The sequence below is a fragment of the Sorex araneus genome, chromosome 1 (genome assembly GCF_027595985.1).
Source record: "Sorex araneus isolate mSorAra2 chromosome 1, mSorAra2.pri, whole genome shotgun sequence".
NCBI lineage: Eukaryota > Metazoa > Chordata > Mammalia > Eulipotyphla > Soricidae > Sorex > Sorex araneus.
Genome location: NC_073302.1, coordinates 141289642 through 141304684, shown reverse-complemented (window position 1 = coordinate 141304684; position 15043 = coordinate 141289642). Strand labels below are relative to the sequence as shown.

The 15043-nt window shown below is 41.7% G+C and overlaps 1 protein-coding gene across 1 annotated transcript in view; it reads left to right on the top strand.

Moving 5' to 3' along the window:
- ELOVL7 (ELOVL fatty acid elongase 7) overlaps nt 1-15043 on the top strand; it is a 97623-nt gene that overhangs the window by 58217 nt on the left and 24363 nt on the right. Inside the window, exons 2-3 of the mRNA XM_055123152.1 lie at nt 3009-3094; nt 14494-14684. Of these exons, the coding sequence (XP_054979127.1) occupies nt 3031-3094; nt 14494-14684 (255 nt within the window). The 5' untranslated portion in view covers nt 3009-3030. The remainder of the gene's footprint in view (nt 1-3008; nt 3095-14493; nt 14685-15043) is intronic.

Here is a 15043-nt window from a genome sequence, read left to right as displayed (position 1 = left end):
CCCTCACTCTGAGCGGCCTCCCAGCTGGCCTGGTGTCTCCACTGAGCACCACTTGGGAGACCCCAGTCAACAAAAGCAAGATTTTAAAAATAGGCTTTTGTAATTTTTACTGATAATACTAAATTACTTTCACTAAAGTTTTTACAAATTTGCATTCCTATAAGCAAGCTACAGGTTTCTCACAGCTTGACATCAGAGTTGAAAATATTTATCTTAAAATTTGGACCTATTTGATAAAACATTTGCATTTTGGCCTGTCCAGTTACCCAGTGTAATATGATGTTGTAGATTTCTTGCTATGATTAAAACTAAGCAACTTTGCATGTCATATATGTATATGTATATATATATGCATATATACATATATGAGATATTTATATTTTGTTAAATTAAAAATAAAAATATGTATATATGAAAGATTTGTATTTTGTTAAATGAAGATTTTTAACTTTTCCCTTGGCCTAGGGCCTAGGTCTTTTTCTTATACACCTCTAGGAGATATAAGGGAGAGAAGAGCTTTTCTGTGATAGAAATTAAACACAACTTTTCCTATTTGTTATTTAACATTTGACATGTTTCCTTTCTTCCCTTCCTTTCCCTCTATGATGTTGTGATGCCCGGGGGTCACACAGGTGTGTGGGTGTTGTCCTCGCACCCCAGGCTGTGTTGGCACCCTAATTGCTGTGCTCCCCAGAGGTTGCACGCCTCTCTTTTGCCTGTGGTGCTCGCACAGATGCACCGAGGGGGTCACACTCCTGAATGTAGATGCGGTGCTTATGTACATTTTAGATGTAGTGCTGGTCCATTTGTTGAGTTGCAGTATTGTCCAAGGATAGCTTTTCACTGTGCTCTGTCATTTTGGTTTGCATTGTGGTCTCCAATGCATCTGGCTGTGGCGTGCATAGAAGTTGCCTGTGTGCTGAGAATCACAGACAGCAGAGCTGCCAGTGTCATGATGCTCTGCATATGTGGGTGGCATCAGGGATTGGCATCAGCTTCCTGCCTGCTGGGCAGGTACTTTCGTCACGGAACCATCTCCTAGCCCCTGATGGCACCATTTCTACTGGATTTCCATGTGATTAAATTCATCAGTCTTCTCTTATGTCTTTTTTTTTGCTTTTTTGGGGGTCACACCCAGCAATGCACAGGGGTTACTCCTGGCTCTGCACTCAGGAATTACCCCTGGTGGTGCTCAGGGGACCATATGGGATGCTGGGAATCGAACCCTGGTCGACTGCGTGCAAGAAAACACCCTACCCGCTGTGCTATTGCTCCAGCTCCCTTCTCTTATGTCTTAAGGGAATTTAGGTTAAAGATAGAAAGTCCTTTTCTGCCCCAAGATTATAAAAGTACTGGATGAAAAAAACTACCAGTTTCATCATCTAATTCTTCATGGTTCTGTTTTTCTTATTTAAATCTTTCATCTATGTGGTTATATTGCCTCATAATATAGTGTTTGGCTTCACAATTTTTTCAGTTTGTTATCCAGCTGTATGACAGCATTTGTTGAATAACTGGTGGTAATTCAGTGCCCTGGTTTATATGCAACTTTCGTGTGTTTCTGTTATATGTGTGTGTATTTGTATGTGCACATAAGCATATTTTTAAAAGATAATATTTTATAATGCTAGAAGAAATTCTGAATTTTCCTCTTGCAGATGTGGAAGATTTTATAAAATATACACTGTGAAGTTAACCACTTCAGACATTTTAAGTGTAAAGTTTGGTGACATGAAATACATTTTCCTTGTGCCATTTTCATCACCATCCCTTTCCAGAATGAGTTTACCTTCCTGCTGTAAGATTTTGAACCAAACGCACCATTCATTTTTATGATTTACCACCCATTTCTAAGATAGAGGATAGTTTTTAAAGTGTTTAAAATATGGAGAGTGCCTAGTAGTACTGGAGAAATACAGTTCTAGTTTCCCAGATGTATTCACTGTATTTTTTGCTGGTTCTGTTTTTGCTAGTGTCTCTTCCTGTGAAAATTGTCATACTGCTTTAATACTTAAATAATTAGAATGTCTTGGTTGTTTGGGGGGCCAGATATAGAGGTGCTCAGAGACTCCTCTAGCGAGGTGCTTGAGAGTTCCCCAATGGGGAAATGCATTGCCAGGGATGAAAGGCATTCCTCTTGAGCCATCCCTCAGCTTTCAATACAGTCATGTTGCGTTCTCTTCACTGGCCTTCTTTTTCAGAATTATTGCCCCTGCACCAACTCTTTTTTGTCCACGTCTCAGGGTAAACTTGGCAGTTTCTTTCTTTGGATCCTAAAGATCTTCTTTACTTCTAGAAATCTTTACTTCCACATCCTTTCTACCTAAATTATAAAAACCTTCTACTTTATTATTTTTTTCCTTTATTTTATTTTTGTTTTTGGGCCTCACCTGGATGTTTCAGGACTCCCTCCTGGCTCTATATTTAGGGATCATTCCTGGTGGTGCTCAGGGGATCATATGGGGTAGTGGAGATTGAACCTGCGTTCACTGCAAACAAGGCCAGCGCCTCAGCTGCTCTATTATCTCTTCACTTTCAAATGCAATTGCTGAAAACTGGGATTAAAATTGACGTGTGGATGACCTGAAGCTCTTTTCTCAGTCTTGGATCATCGCTTCTCTGAAAGACTGTGTGACTTCTTGGCTTTATGCTTCTGCATTTGTTACCTCAGCGTTGCTGTGAGAGGTTCAGTCCCCTTTTGAATGGTTGCCATGAAAAGGAAGTGCACCGTGAAAGACATCCTATTCCTTCTCTCCTTTTGTATCTGCTTATAGATGTAGTCTTTTTCAGCAAAGTAAGCAGTGTCCTTATATGATGATGAACCTTTAATGTTTACAACTGCATGGGGATTTAATGTGGCTCACTAATGCATTTACCCCAGTAAAACTTGTTGTTTTGCCAATTATTCCTATTAAATTTTTAAAATTTTAAATATTGTATCACTAGGACCTTGGCTTTATTTGCATTTATAGATTATAAACGCATTCCTTTTGTTTGTTTTTCTGAAGAATCCAGTCAACCCCGTGGAAAATGGCCTTCAGTGAGTTTACATCTAGGACGGTGCTCCTCTATGATAATTGGATCAAAGATGCTGGTAAGTAACCAGATTTCCTAATAGAGACTCATCCTTCCTATTTATGTCAGAACCACATATTTAATAGGATTTCATTGAAACAGAATGAGAGACTTTGCAACCTTCCCCTTTGTCACAGATAGCACAAGTATTGATTTTTCACTACTAATTGATAACGAAGAACGGTGTTTTATTGGAGATATGTACAAAGAGAGTTCTAAACAGACGTCTGTTGCAATGTTTGTGATAATGGGAATAGCTATAATGTCCAGTGAAGGGAATTGGTTCATCGATGATGGTATCTTCCTACTTGATAGCCCTTAAAAGTATTTCAGAGGCACCTCACTCTTTGGCTTGATTCTATGCGAATGCTCTTAAGGGAAATGAGTTAGCTGTCTGTACCACCATCCTGAATAGCACAGACAGCATCCCTTGGGCTATGTGAGGGAGGGCTGGGTTGGGGGACGGGCACGGGGGTGGGGGGGGGGAGGGGGTGTGTGTGGGGGGGCGGTGTCTCTCAGACACCTCACAGTAGTTGTAAAATGCCTGCTTTCTCCTCTTGCCTGTCCTATCCTAAAATAAATCATTTAATGCCAAGACATTTGAAATATATTAAATGAAAGAAGATCATAAAATACCATATGTATTTCTTTTGTGAGGGTTTGTAGTTATTGCTGTGTAGTAGGAATATGGGTAATTTCTCTTTATATATCTACATCTGTCTGTTTATTTTTCAAGTCACCCAAATGTATGTTGCTTTTTAAAAATAAATCACACAGATGTGGGCCAGGCAGATGGTGCAACGTGGCAGAACCCTTACCTAGCATATGTAAGACTCCAACTTTGACCCCAGGCATTTGTATAGCACCCAGAGCACTACTGTAAAGAATAACTCTGGTGCCTTAGAAGCAGCAGACTTGTAAGTCCAAGCAGCACCTGGGGTGCCTTAGCACCCAGCTCTAGGTATGGTTCTGGGGCTGGGGGGGGGAGGACCTAAGGGCCAGAAAGATAATACAGGGGCTAAGGTACATGTCTTGCATATTGCCAACCCTGGTTTAATCCCCGGTACCACATGGTCCCACCAGCTTCTCCCGGTATAGTCCTGAAGACACCTGTACACAGCTGAAGTGGCCCGAGCAGCATCAGATCCCAGGCCTTTGCACTGGACCACTGGGCAGTTGACTGAGAGTTACTGGGAGGGACTCCAGATACTCTGGGTACAATATGGGAGGCCAAGGAAAAAACCTTAGTAGAAAAAAAAAATCACAGAAAAGTACTTTAACTATTATAAAACATTTAAAAATATAACAGATTTTTAGAGAAAACTCTAAGACAAAGAATTAGAACTTTTAAAAAGCCAAGATAAATCTAGATATCATCAGCACTAACTCCTCAGTTTATGGTTGAGAAAACTCAGGCCCAGAGTTGAGTGTTCCCCACCGTGACCACTTCAGATGGGTTCCAATCACCCAGAAGAGTGTGCACGTCAAATTCAGGAGGAGAATTCTGGTATTTTAGTAATTAAGTCCAGAGGTATTTCTGCTGATATCTTGTAGCCTACTTCTCCCTCTGGGAGAAACTGGCAATCTTCTGAGAGTTTCCTGCCCACATGGGACAGCCTTGCAAGCATCCCATGGTGTATTCATATGCTAAATCCAGTAACAAGCTGGATCTCATTCCCCTGGCCCTGCAAGAGCCTCCAGTGCGACATCATTGAGAGGGCTGAGCTGAGAGAGACTTCTAAGATCTCAGGGAAAGGACGAATGGAGAGGTTACTGAGCTCGCTTGAGAAATCGACGATTAACGGGGTTTTCGTGATTCGTGATTTGTATTTCTGCCAGCAGCCACTGTGTTCTGAGATTGGTTTGTGTGTATCTGGAATCATGGCTGTTCAGGAGCGGAGGAGCCGTTCTCGACTGTGGAACATCATATGCTCTTCATTGTTAGCAATAGAAAACAAATTATCTAATGATGCCTTTTGGGCAGGTCTGATTGTTGGGGGGAAATTCCAAATATTAATAGTGGGTTTTCTATCAAAAATTGAATGTAATCAAAGTAAAGAGAGAGTAAAGTGAAAATGATCTGCCACACAGGCAGGGTGGGGAGCGGGTGGGGGGCATACTGGGGTTCTTGGTGGTGGAACATGTGCACTGGTGAAGGGATGGGTGTTTGATCATTGTATGACTGAGACTTAAACCTGAAAGCTTTGTAACTGTTCTCACAGTAATTCAATTAAAAAAAATTTTCAGGAAGAGAGCATGCCTTCTCTTGGCAACTGCTACAGTATGTTTGTTTCGTCTACCCAGATTAAAGCAAAGATATGCTGGTTCTATCCCAGAGAGACAAAAAAGTATATTCGAAATGACATCTGCACTCGAATGTTCATTGCAGCACTGTTTACAATAGCCAGAATCTGGAAAAAACCCGAGTGTCCGAGAACAGATGACTGGTTAAAGAAACTTTGATATATCTACATAATAGAATACTATGCAGCTGTTAGGAAAGATGAAGTCATGACCTTTACATATAAGTGGATCAACATGGAAAGTATCATGCTAAGTGAAATGAATCAAAAAGAGAGAGACAGGGGCTGGAGTGATAGCACAGCGGGTAGGGCATTTGCCTTTACACGGCCGACCTAGGTTTGATTCCCAGCATCCTATATGGTCCCCTGAACACTGTCAGGGGTAATTCCTGAGTGCAGAGCCCGGAGTGACCCCTGTGCATTGCCGGGTGTGACCCCAAACAAAAAAAAAAAGCAAAAAAAAAAAGAGAGAGAGAGACAGACAGACATAGAAAGATTGCACTTATCTGTGGAATATAAAGTAACAGGATGGGAGACTTGCACCCAAGAATAGTAGAGATAAGTACCAGGAGGTTGGCTCCACGGCTTGGAAGCTGGCCTCACATACTGGAGGAAGGGGCAGCTCAGATATAGAAGGGAACACCAGGTAAAGTGTGGTTCGAGGACCCACTGGGGATGGGAGATTCGGGCTGAAAGTAGACTATAGACCAAACACGATGGACACTCAATGCCTCTATTGCAAACCACAACACCCAAAAGGAGAGAGAGAACAGCAGGGAATGCCCTGCCACAGAGGTGGGGGGTGGGGTGGGGGGGCACTTGTTGAGCACTTGTTATTTAAACTGTTCGTTCTTGGGAACACAGTAGATTTGGGTAACATTTTCTCAAATTTTTTTTTTTTATTTAGAGAATTTGGAAGGAACCCACGTCTAGGGATGCTCAGTGCTACTCTTAACTCAGTGTTTGAGGTGGTGCTCAGGGATCAAACATGGGCTCCCACAGACAAAGTATGTGCTCCAGCCCATTAAGCCATGGATATCTTTTTTTTTAAAATAGACCTGTTTAGAAGAACAAGTCATTTGCAATCCAACTCTTGCTGTTTACTGCCTTCAATGCAGGAACACAAGAGATTCAGGTAATCAATATCCCAATGCAAGAGCCAAATGGATTTTGATAATGCATATTTATGGCCGAAAGTATTAAATGTTTTGCTTTTAAAAGAACCATTTTAGAATTCTACTTCCCGTTTATCCGTGCTTGAAAAGCTGAGTCAGGAAAATGAAAAGAGAGAGCTGTAGGTTGTTAGGAAGAGGCAGAGAGGACCCTGGAAATGATTGTAAACAGCACAGGGGGAGGCGAGGAGGAGGGTGGCCTGTTCAATTTCTGCAGTTACATTTATTTGAAGTCTTGGGAGAGGAGAAAGTGTTCGGGATGTGGAAAGAGAAGGCTTAGATGTAAGTTCTGACTGGACTGTAGAGGCATTGGGTCATTTTGAATAAATTAACATCTGTGAGTCTCAGCTTCTTGGTGAGCAAAACAAAGGGGATAATAGTACCTACCAGCCGAAGATAATTTTCATTAAAGTGCCTGTGTTTAGGGAAGCATCTCAACACATATGGTGGTGGTGGTATGATAATGCATTTTCATAAAGTGCTTTTCATATATCACTTTTTTTCTTATTGGAGTCATGGAGTGTTAACATGTTTTAAGTTTAAAAACATGTTTTAAAACATGTTTTAAGATTTTAAGTTAAGAGTACAAGTTTTTGACACTATTATCAGGTATAACCAGGGAGTTTTTGCTTTGGCTTACTGTAATATTGATCTCTGAGAGCTCAGGAATAGATTTTGGTCATCTTAATCCAGTCTATTTTATTTTACTTGCATATTTTGGTTTTGGAGCCACACCCAGTGGTACTCAGGACTTAACTCCTGACTCTGTGCTCAGAAATCACTCCTAGCAGGGTTTGGGGGACCAATTGGATTACCAGGGATTCATCTTAATCCAGTTTTACTGTGTTTACCCTGGAGGGTAAGAATTATCAAGGGCCAAGAATTTCAAGTGTGTTCTTGGCTTTGATCTTAATTTTGAGTGCCTTAGGGAATCTCAGTGATACTTACTGGTTTTTTTTTTTTTTGATTGCCGGAGATGTGGTCATGAATAGTTATTTCATGTTGAAAATTCCCAAGTTACCAAACTTAAAATGTTGGGAGTAAATACTTAAGCTGTAAGAGGTATGTCATCTTGCATGTTTTAGGCCCTGAGTTCCATCCTTGGCACCACAAAAAATATATCACAAAAAAACCCAAACCTATAAAACTAAAGCTATAAAAGGATTTGTTATTGACTCCTAGATAAGAAATATTTGATTTTTTAAAATAATACTATAATTCATATTGGACGATGAGAAATGAAGGTATTTTAATGTATAAAAAGCAATTTGGGGGGCCGCCTGAGCAACAATACAGCCAGTAAGGTGCTTGCCTTGCATGCAACCATCCCCAGATTCGAACTCCAGCATCGCATTTGGTCCCCCAAACCCACCAGGAGTGATCCCTGAGCACAAAGCCAGGAGTAAACCCTGAGCACTGCCAGATATGACCCGTCTCCCACCAAAAGCAACTTTCCTTATATTTTGATAATGATTATGAATTTTTTAATATAGTTGAGATCTTTTTTGTTGGTGGTGGTTGGAGTATAAGGTTTTTGCTGTTCCAAAACCTAGAGGTACATGTTTGCTTTTCATTTCAGCTTCTTCATCTTATTGGAGGTTGGCATGTACTCTGAGTTAGTACGTGCTACAAGTTGATGGAAAGGAAAGCTCATTAATATTCTATGTGCTTATGCTTCCGTACGCTCCTTTCTCTCTCTGGAACATTCTTAGAAACAAATTGCTAGGGTGGTAGTAAGTTAGAACTTACAAAACAAATTGCTAGGCCGGTAGTAAGAACTTTAGTGATCACTAGTTTGTAGATTCTCATGCAACCTGCCTTCCTATCATCTGCTTTCGTTTGTGCTCTACTCACACTCCCGCACTGATTCCAAATAGAAGGTATATGAAACTCTCCTTCTCTCAGCAGCTTTTTTGCCTCTGAAACTCAGAACTCACCTTACCCCGAGCTTCAGATAACTCGTGGGATCTTGGGCTGAGTTAGAATGAACTTTAAATTCGCTGAGCAATCCCCTTCCCCCTCCCCTGTCTAGTCACCCTCTGACTGTGGACATCTTATCCTGGGGACCCCTTTACCTCATCTCCCAAGGTGGGTGAGCTCCCTATTTGAAATGGTGGAATTGCTGCCAAGAGAGGAGGCAGGAAAAAATGAACAGAGGTCAGAACACTGAGTGGCATAGCAAAGATTCTGAACTTTATTTGCTCAGAGAGGACAGCTGATTTATGCAGAGGAATGGTCTGAAATAAACTGTATTTTTATTTATTTATTTAATTTTTTTTCTTTTTGGATCACACCCAGCGATGCTCAGGGGTCACTCCTGGCTCTGCACTCAGGAATTACCCCTGGCAGTGCTCAGGGAACCATATGGGATGCTGGGAATCGAACCCAGGTCGGCTGCGTGCAAGGCAAACGCCCTACCCGCTGTGCTATCACTCCAGCCCCTAAGCTGTACTTTTAGAAATGAATATAACCATTGAATGGAAGACCAGGAAGACCAGATGTAGCAAGATCAGATGAAGGGTCGGGGAAACCACACAGAAAGTGACCGCAGAGACCTAGTGAGAGACACTTGGAACCCTGAATGTAGTTGTAAGAAGCACATTGAACCCCAGTTCCTGAAACTGATACTCATCAGCATCACCCTAGGTAACTCTTTTTTGGTTGTTATTCATAAGAAGTTGGGTGTGGGCTACACCCGGCAGTGCTCACAGGTTACTCCTGTCAGTGCTCAGGGTCATATGTGGTCATATATGGTGCATGGGATCAATCCAGGTCAGCCACATGCAAGAAAAACACCTTATAGCTGTTACTAACTCTCTAGCCACTAACTATGGGTAGTTGGGAACCAACCCCAGGGTTTTTGGTTTTTGTTTTGTGGAGGAGAAAGAAGACACCTCTAGGGGTGCTCAGGAGGCCCGGCGGCCACATCACCAATATTCAGGCAATCAAACCATTGGTTCAACTGCTCAGAACCTATGGTGCCAGGGAGAGCTGGGCAACCCCGGTGGGTTTGGGACCATCAGTGCCATACCTGATTTGGGGAACTTTGTGTTCCGGTCATTGAACCTGTTCTATCTCCTGGCCCTAAACGTGGGTTCTGATTCAGCTGGATCAGAGTTATTTAGGGGCCAGTTTATTTCTTAATAACCCAGGGGTGACCTGCTGTACGAATGGAATTGAAAGCTGACATAATAACAGTAGCCAAGATTACTGGTCACCCAAAGAAGGTGATATTGCCCTGCCCAAGATCCTGAGGTGACCAAGGGTTGTGATAGTAGCTTCGGGAAGCAATTGGCAAGGGGTGGGGTGCTTTCCTTTTGTCTGCTTAAAAGAGGTAGATTTCCAGCTGAGGACTGAGTGAATTTTTTTCTGAAAGTGGTGTGGTACCCAAGTAAGTTTGGAAATGTCTGACCAGACTGTGCTGGACTCCTCGCTTATTATCACCAACTCCTCTTTGTGATACTGTTTCCTGCTCAGTTCATGGAAGAGAAAACCAAACATAGAAAATTAAGTCGGGGGTTGAACTTAACTTTCTTACAGTGGGTAGGATGCTTGCCTTGCATGTGGCTACCCAGGTTCAATCACTGGCACCCCACATGGTCCCACAATCCCACCAGGAGTTATTTCTGAGAAGAACCAGGAGTAAACCCTGAGCACAGTGGGGTGTGCACCCGAAAAACAAATAGAAAAAATGTTAAGTCAGTGATCCAGTGTACAATGATGAGTCCATGGTTCAGATCCCAGGCCCCTAACTGCAGATCTTGACTGAAATAGGATAAATAAGCTTGATGTTTGATTATTTGCTGTAAAAACAACATGCAATTAAATTTATCAGATATGATCAGTTTCTTTAATTCATAGAGCTTTAAAATACAGATAGGGGTGTGTGTGTTTGTGTGTGTGTGTGCGTGTGTGCATGTCTGTTTTGGGGTTACACCCAGCAGTGAATGCCTTGGGACTATTCCTGTTTCTATGCTCAGGAGTCACCCCCAGCAGTGCCACAGGGCCAGATGTGGTTCCAGGGACACAGAAAGAACTTTCAAAAAGGGAGTGTTCTTAAAATGTTAAATTGCAGGAAAAAAATTATTTGTTTTAAAATTTTTTTTTTTGCTTCCTGAGCCAGCCTACAGAGCTTTTCTTGGCTTGTTTTCTTTCTACCAGTGGAAGAACAAAAAGATGATATCATTTGATTTTTTTGCCTTCTTGCCAGGTCAATAAAATCTATCCCTAATTTAGACACTTATATATATGAGACCAGGGGTGGGGGAGATCCATTTTCAGTTATACACATGAAGTTTGTTAATGACAGAAACCTTTAACATTTTTTATAAAGGAAAGAGTATCATTTCTACTGGGCCCCTGCATGAGTGAGAAAGCTGATAACTTTTCAGAATTGTTTTGTAGGGACTGTGTTTGAAGTCTTTATGTTATTGGAGATAAGAACTAAATATGTTTACTGTGATTTATGGTGATGATGTATTAAAGAGCAGAATTATCCACTGGTGGAAGAAATCCATGAAACCATATCAGTTCTCATTCTGTCCCTTGCTCCTCAATTAACTGATAATCTTTCATGAGGGAGACCTCTCCAGTGAAGTATCAATCTGTGGGTTGATTTCCTTATGACCTTTTTATTGCATAGCACACCCCAATGTCCTGGGGTTGTTGAAGGGGACAAAGCAGGCTCATAGGAGCCAGAAAAGACTTTGGTGACATGTACTTGGAAAGCTAATTTCAAAGCTTTTCCTGAATTAAAACTAATGAATGTTAGCATGAGGATGAACTTTTCCAATGCTGAGAGCTGTGGGTTTTTATGAATGCTGGCAAGGAGATTTTGTTGAATTTCCTTTTTGTGCCCAACCTTTGCTACTGTTGTTCCTGCTGGGAGCATCAATGACTCCTTTTATGGGACCCAGTTCCCTCTGTGGCCACATCTTTCTTTCCCTCTCTGCTAGACTAGAGACTTTTGTCTCCTTCCAAACATTCATTCTGTCCTTGGTTGGCAATAGCTGTCTTTTCCAAATGGCTCCACTGAATGTTAGTCCCACAAGTAAATATAAACTTTAACTTAAATTAAAAAGTACATGTTCCATGGCCAAATACATATGAGGCATGCTGCATACCTCTGCTTCCATCTTGGCAGTTCACAGTGGTCATAAAGCACTAAGCAGTCCTGTGGACCAGTAACTTGTTTGTTTAATCTACTGTTCCCAGTAACTTCATCCTTCTTTTTGTGAGAAGGCTGAATGTTGTACATCCATTGCATAATTTGGGCCATGCTAAACTTGATGGTAAGATGAAGAAAAAAAATCATTTCTCTCAAGATATCACTTTTGCTACCAGCATGCTTTGAATAAGTCCTTTCTTTTCTGCTTTTTCATGGGACATCCTTTGTCATATCAAATTCTCAATATCTTGGGGTTAGCTCCAGAGTTTACGCAGGGTTTATTTATTGATTTTAAGAAGGTGCATCATTTGGGGCTGGAGCAATAGCACAGCAGGAAGGGCATTTGCCTTGCACGCAGCCAACCAGGGTTCGATTCCCAGTATTTTATATAGTCCCCTGAGCACTGCGAGGAGTAATTTTTGAGTGCAGAGCCAGGAGTAACGCCTGTGCATTGCTGGGTATGACCCAAAAATTAAAAAAAAAAAAGATGGTGCATTTGTTAGGACTTTTGAGGGAAGCCCATCGACCGCGAAGTAAATGATTTGTGATAGCAGAATGCATTCCTTAGTACCTCCAAGCGGCAAAGGTGAATTCTTCAGCAACATCATTAGTGGTTTAAATGAGCAAGACTTGCATTACTCATTCCACCTTACTCCATCTTGCATTACTCATCCCACCTTACTCCATCTTGCCTGATTTTGTTTCTTTTTCTTTTTCCAAGCTTTGACACCACACCCCTTAATGCTCTGGGATCAATCCTAGTGGTGCTTGGGGGACTTTGAGGTGCCTGGGATCAAACCCATGACACACACATGCAAAGCATGTGCTCCAGCTATTTGTACAGTCTTCCTGGTACCATTTCCTGGCTTTTTTTTAAATATATAAACAGATAAAAGTTATCAGTTAATATTGGCTGACTGTCAGTTGCTTGATATTCTGGTGTTAGTCGAGACTGATATCAGTTGACTATATGCAGATATTAGTCAAGATTCAAATTTGTCAAATGTACCTAGAAATTTATGCATAGTTATTTACCTTCATAGATGCTCTGGCTTTATGGGACAATTTTGTAAAATTATACCTGAGCTACTTAATATTATAGAACTAATCACATTTTAGTTTCCATTGCAATTTTTAATTGTTCAACTTCTGACTCAGAACTAGCCATTATCAATTGAGCTTTTATTTATCCATTTATTGGTTTGGGGGTTGCATCTGGTGGTGCTCAGGGCTTATTCCTGACACTGTATTCAGCGATTACTCCTGGCTGTGCTCATGGGGTGATAAAGGGTGCTAAGGACAAAACCCTGCTGGCTGTGTGCAAGGCAAGCGCCAACCTGCTGTACTATCTCTCTAGTTACAAAAGCTGCCAGTTTATTTTTTTATTTTACTTTTCATATTAAAAATTTTCTGGTTTTTATTTTAGTTTCTTTTTATACATTTGTGAGGCTAGTACAATTTCGCTCACAATTTCAGCTTCATTAGCCCACATTTTCCACTTCTAGAGCCCACCCTTTAGATATTTAAATGGTGCTGACATTCTTTTATAGTATATGATACACCCTCTGTGGAAATGTCCTAGTTTTCCTGGGCAAAAAGAAAGTGTTAAGTGACAAGCACAAATCTTTGTCACTGGTGGAAAAACTCTCTCAAAGGTCACCAGCTTTTTTTTTGCAAAAGAACGGTAGAACTTTGCTGGGTATCATTTCTTTTTTGAGTCTACCCTGGATTCTGAGCTGGGCCCTGAAGGTGAGCCATATGGACTGTTTCTATGACTCATTGAATTCTCAACATAAAGAATTCTGTCTCCTGGTCCCTGGTTCCAGTTCAGCCAAAGATGAGCTCCAGAAGACTGAAGAGAAGGAGGAGAGTGTTGGAATATGGATTCCTCTGACTCCTTCTTACAGAATTGTCTTTGGCTGGTGGAATCCCTCAGCTGAAGGTCACAACACCCTCCTAGGAGGCTTTCTCCTCTGATTCTTCCTGCACTGATGACCACTACCTTTCTTTGCCCTTTGAGGTTATTTTGGTGTGGGGTGAGGGTAGTTGGGTCATACTGGGCAATTCTCAGGGATTACTCCTGGTTCTGGGCTCAGGAATCACTCCTGGTGGTTCTTGGAGAATGATATAGGTTCCTGGGGATCAAACCTGGGTCAGCCATGTGCAAGGCAAACACCTTATCCACTAAACTATCACTCTACTCCATGCCCTTTGCAGTTGTTTATTTGTTTGGGTCACTTCCAGCGATGCTCAAGGGTTACTCCTGGCTCTGCACTCAGGAATTACTCCTGGCATTGCCCCAGGGACCATATGTGATGCTGGGCATTGAACCCGAGTTGGCAGCATGCAAGCAAATGCCCTGCCCGCTGTGCTATTGCTCCAGCCCCACCCTTTGACTTTTTTTTTTCCTTTTTGGGTCACACCCAGCGATGCACAAGGGGTCACTCCTGGCTCTGCACTCAGGAATTACCCCTGGTGGTGCTCAGGGGACCATATGGGATGCTGGGAATCGAACCCTGGTCGGCCGCATGCAAGGCAAACGCCCTACCCGCTGTGCTATCACTCCAGACCCAACCCTTTGACGTTTTGAGGTGGAAATTGGCTCAGTATTTCTAGCCCTATCACAGGCCCTTTCCAAATGTACAAGCAGTGATGACTCACACAGTGCACTCTCCATGTTGGAATACAGATGTTTGTTTATAGACATGCTCATTGCTGCTGTTAATCTTTTGGCTAACCATATGGGTACTTACATCTTGTTTTGTCTTTCTCTTAGATCCAAGAGTTCAAGACTGGCTCCTCATGTCCTCGCCTCTGCCACAAACCATCATCCTGGGTCTCTATATCTATTTTGTCACTTCTCTGGGACCAAAGCTTATGGAAAATCGAAAGTCTTTTGAACTCAAGAAAGCGATGATAACGTACAATTTTTTCATAGTACTCTTTTCTGTGTATATGTGTTATGAGGCAAGTATCTTCTCTATTCCTAACTGGAGAATTTTGCCTGCTTCTCTATCATTATTCGTTTCTTCTTGTGACTGTTAGAGTAACTCTTGGAGAATCAAGGAATTTTAGAAGCTTGAATTTGTCTCCCACACACACAAAAAGTATGTGAAGATCTGATATTGAATTTTCAACAGAAGGTATCTCATATATAGTGAGAAAAATTAACATTAAGCCCAGGGACTTTAATATAATTAGCCTCAAAATATGACGGAGTGAATCCATAAATGTTCCTTTATTCATGGGCTCTGTCTCCTGCCCAGTGGTTTCTGCTTAGGATCAGCCAATGCTGAGCCAACAGAGGAGTCTGGGGAGAGAGAAGA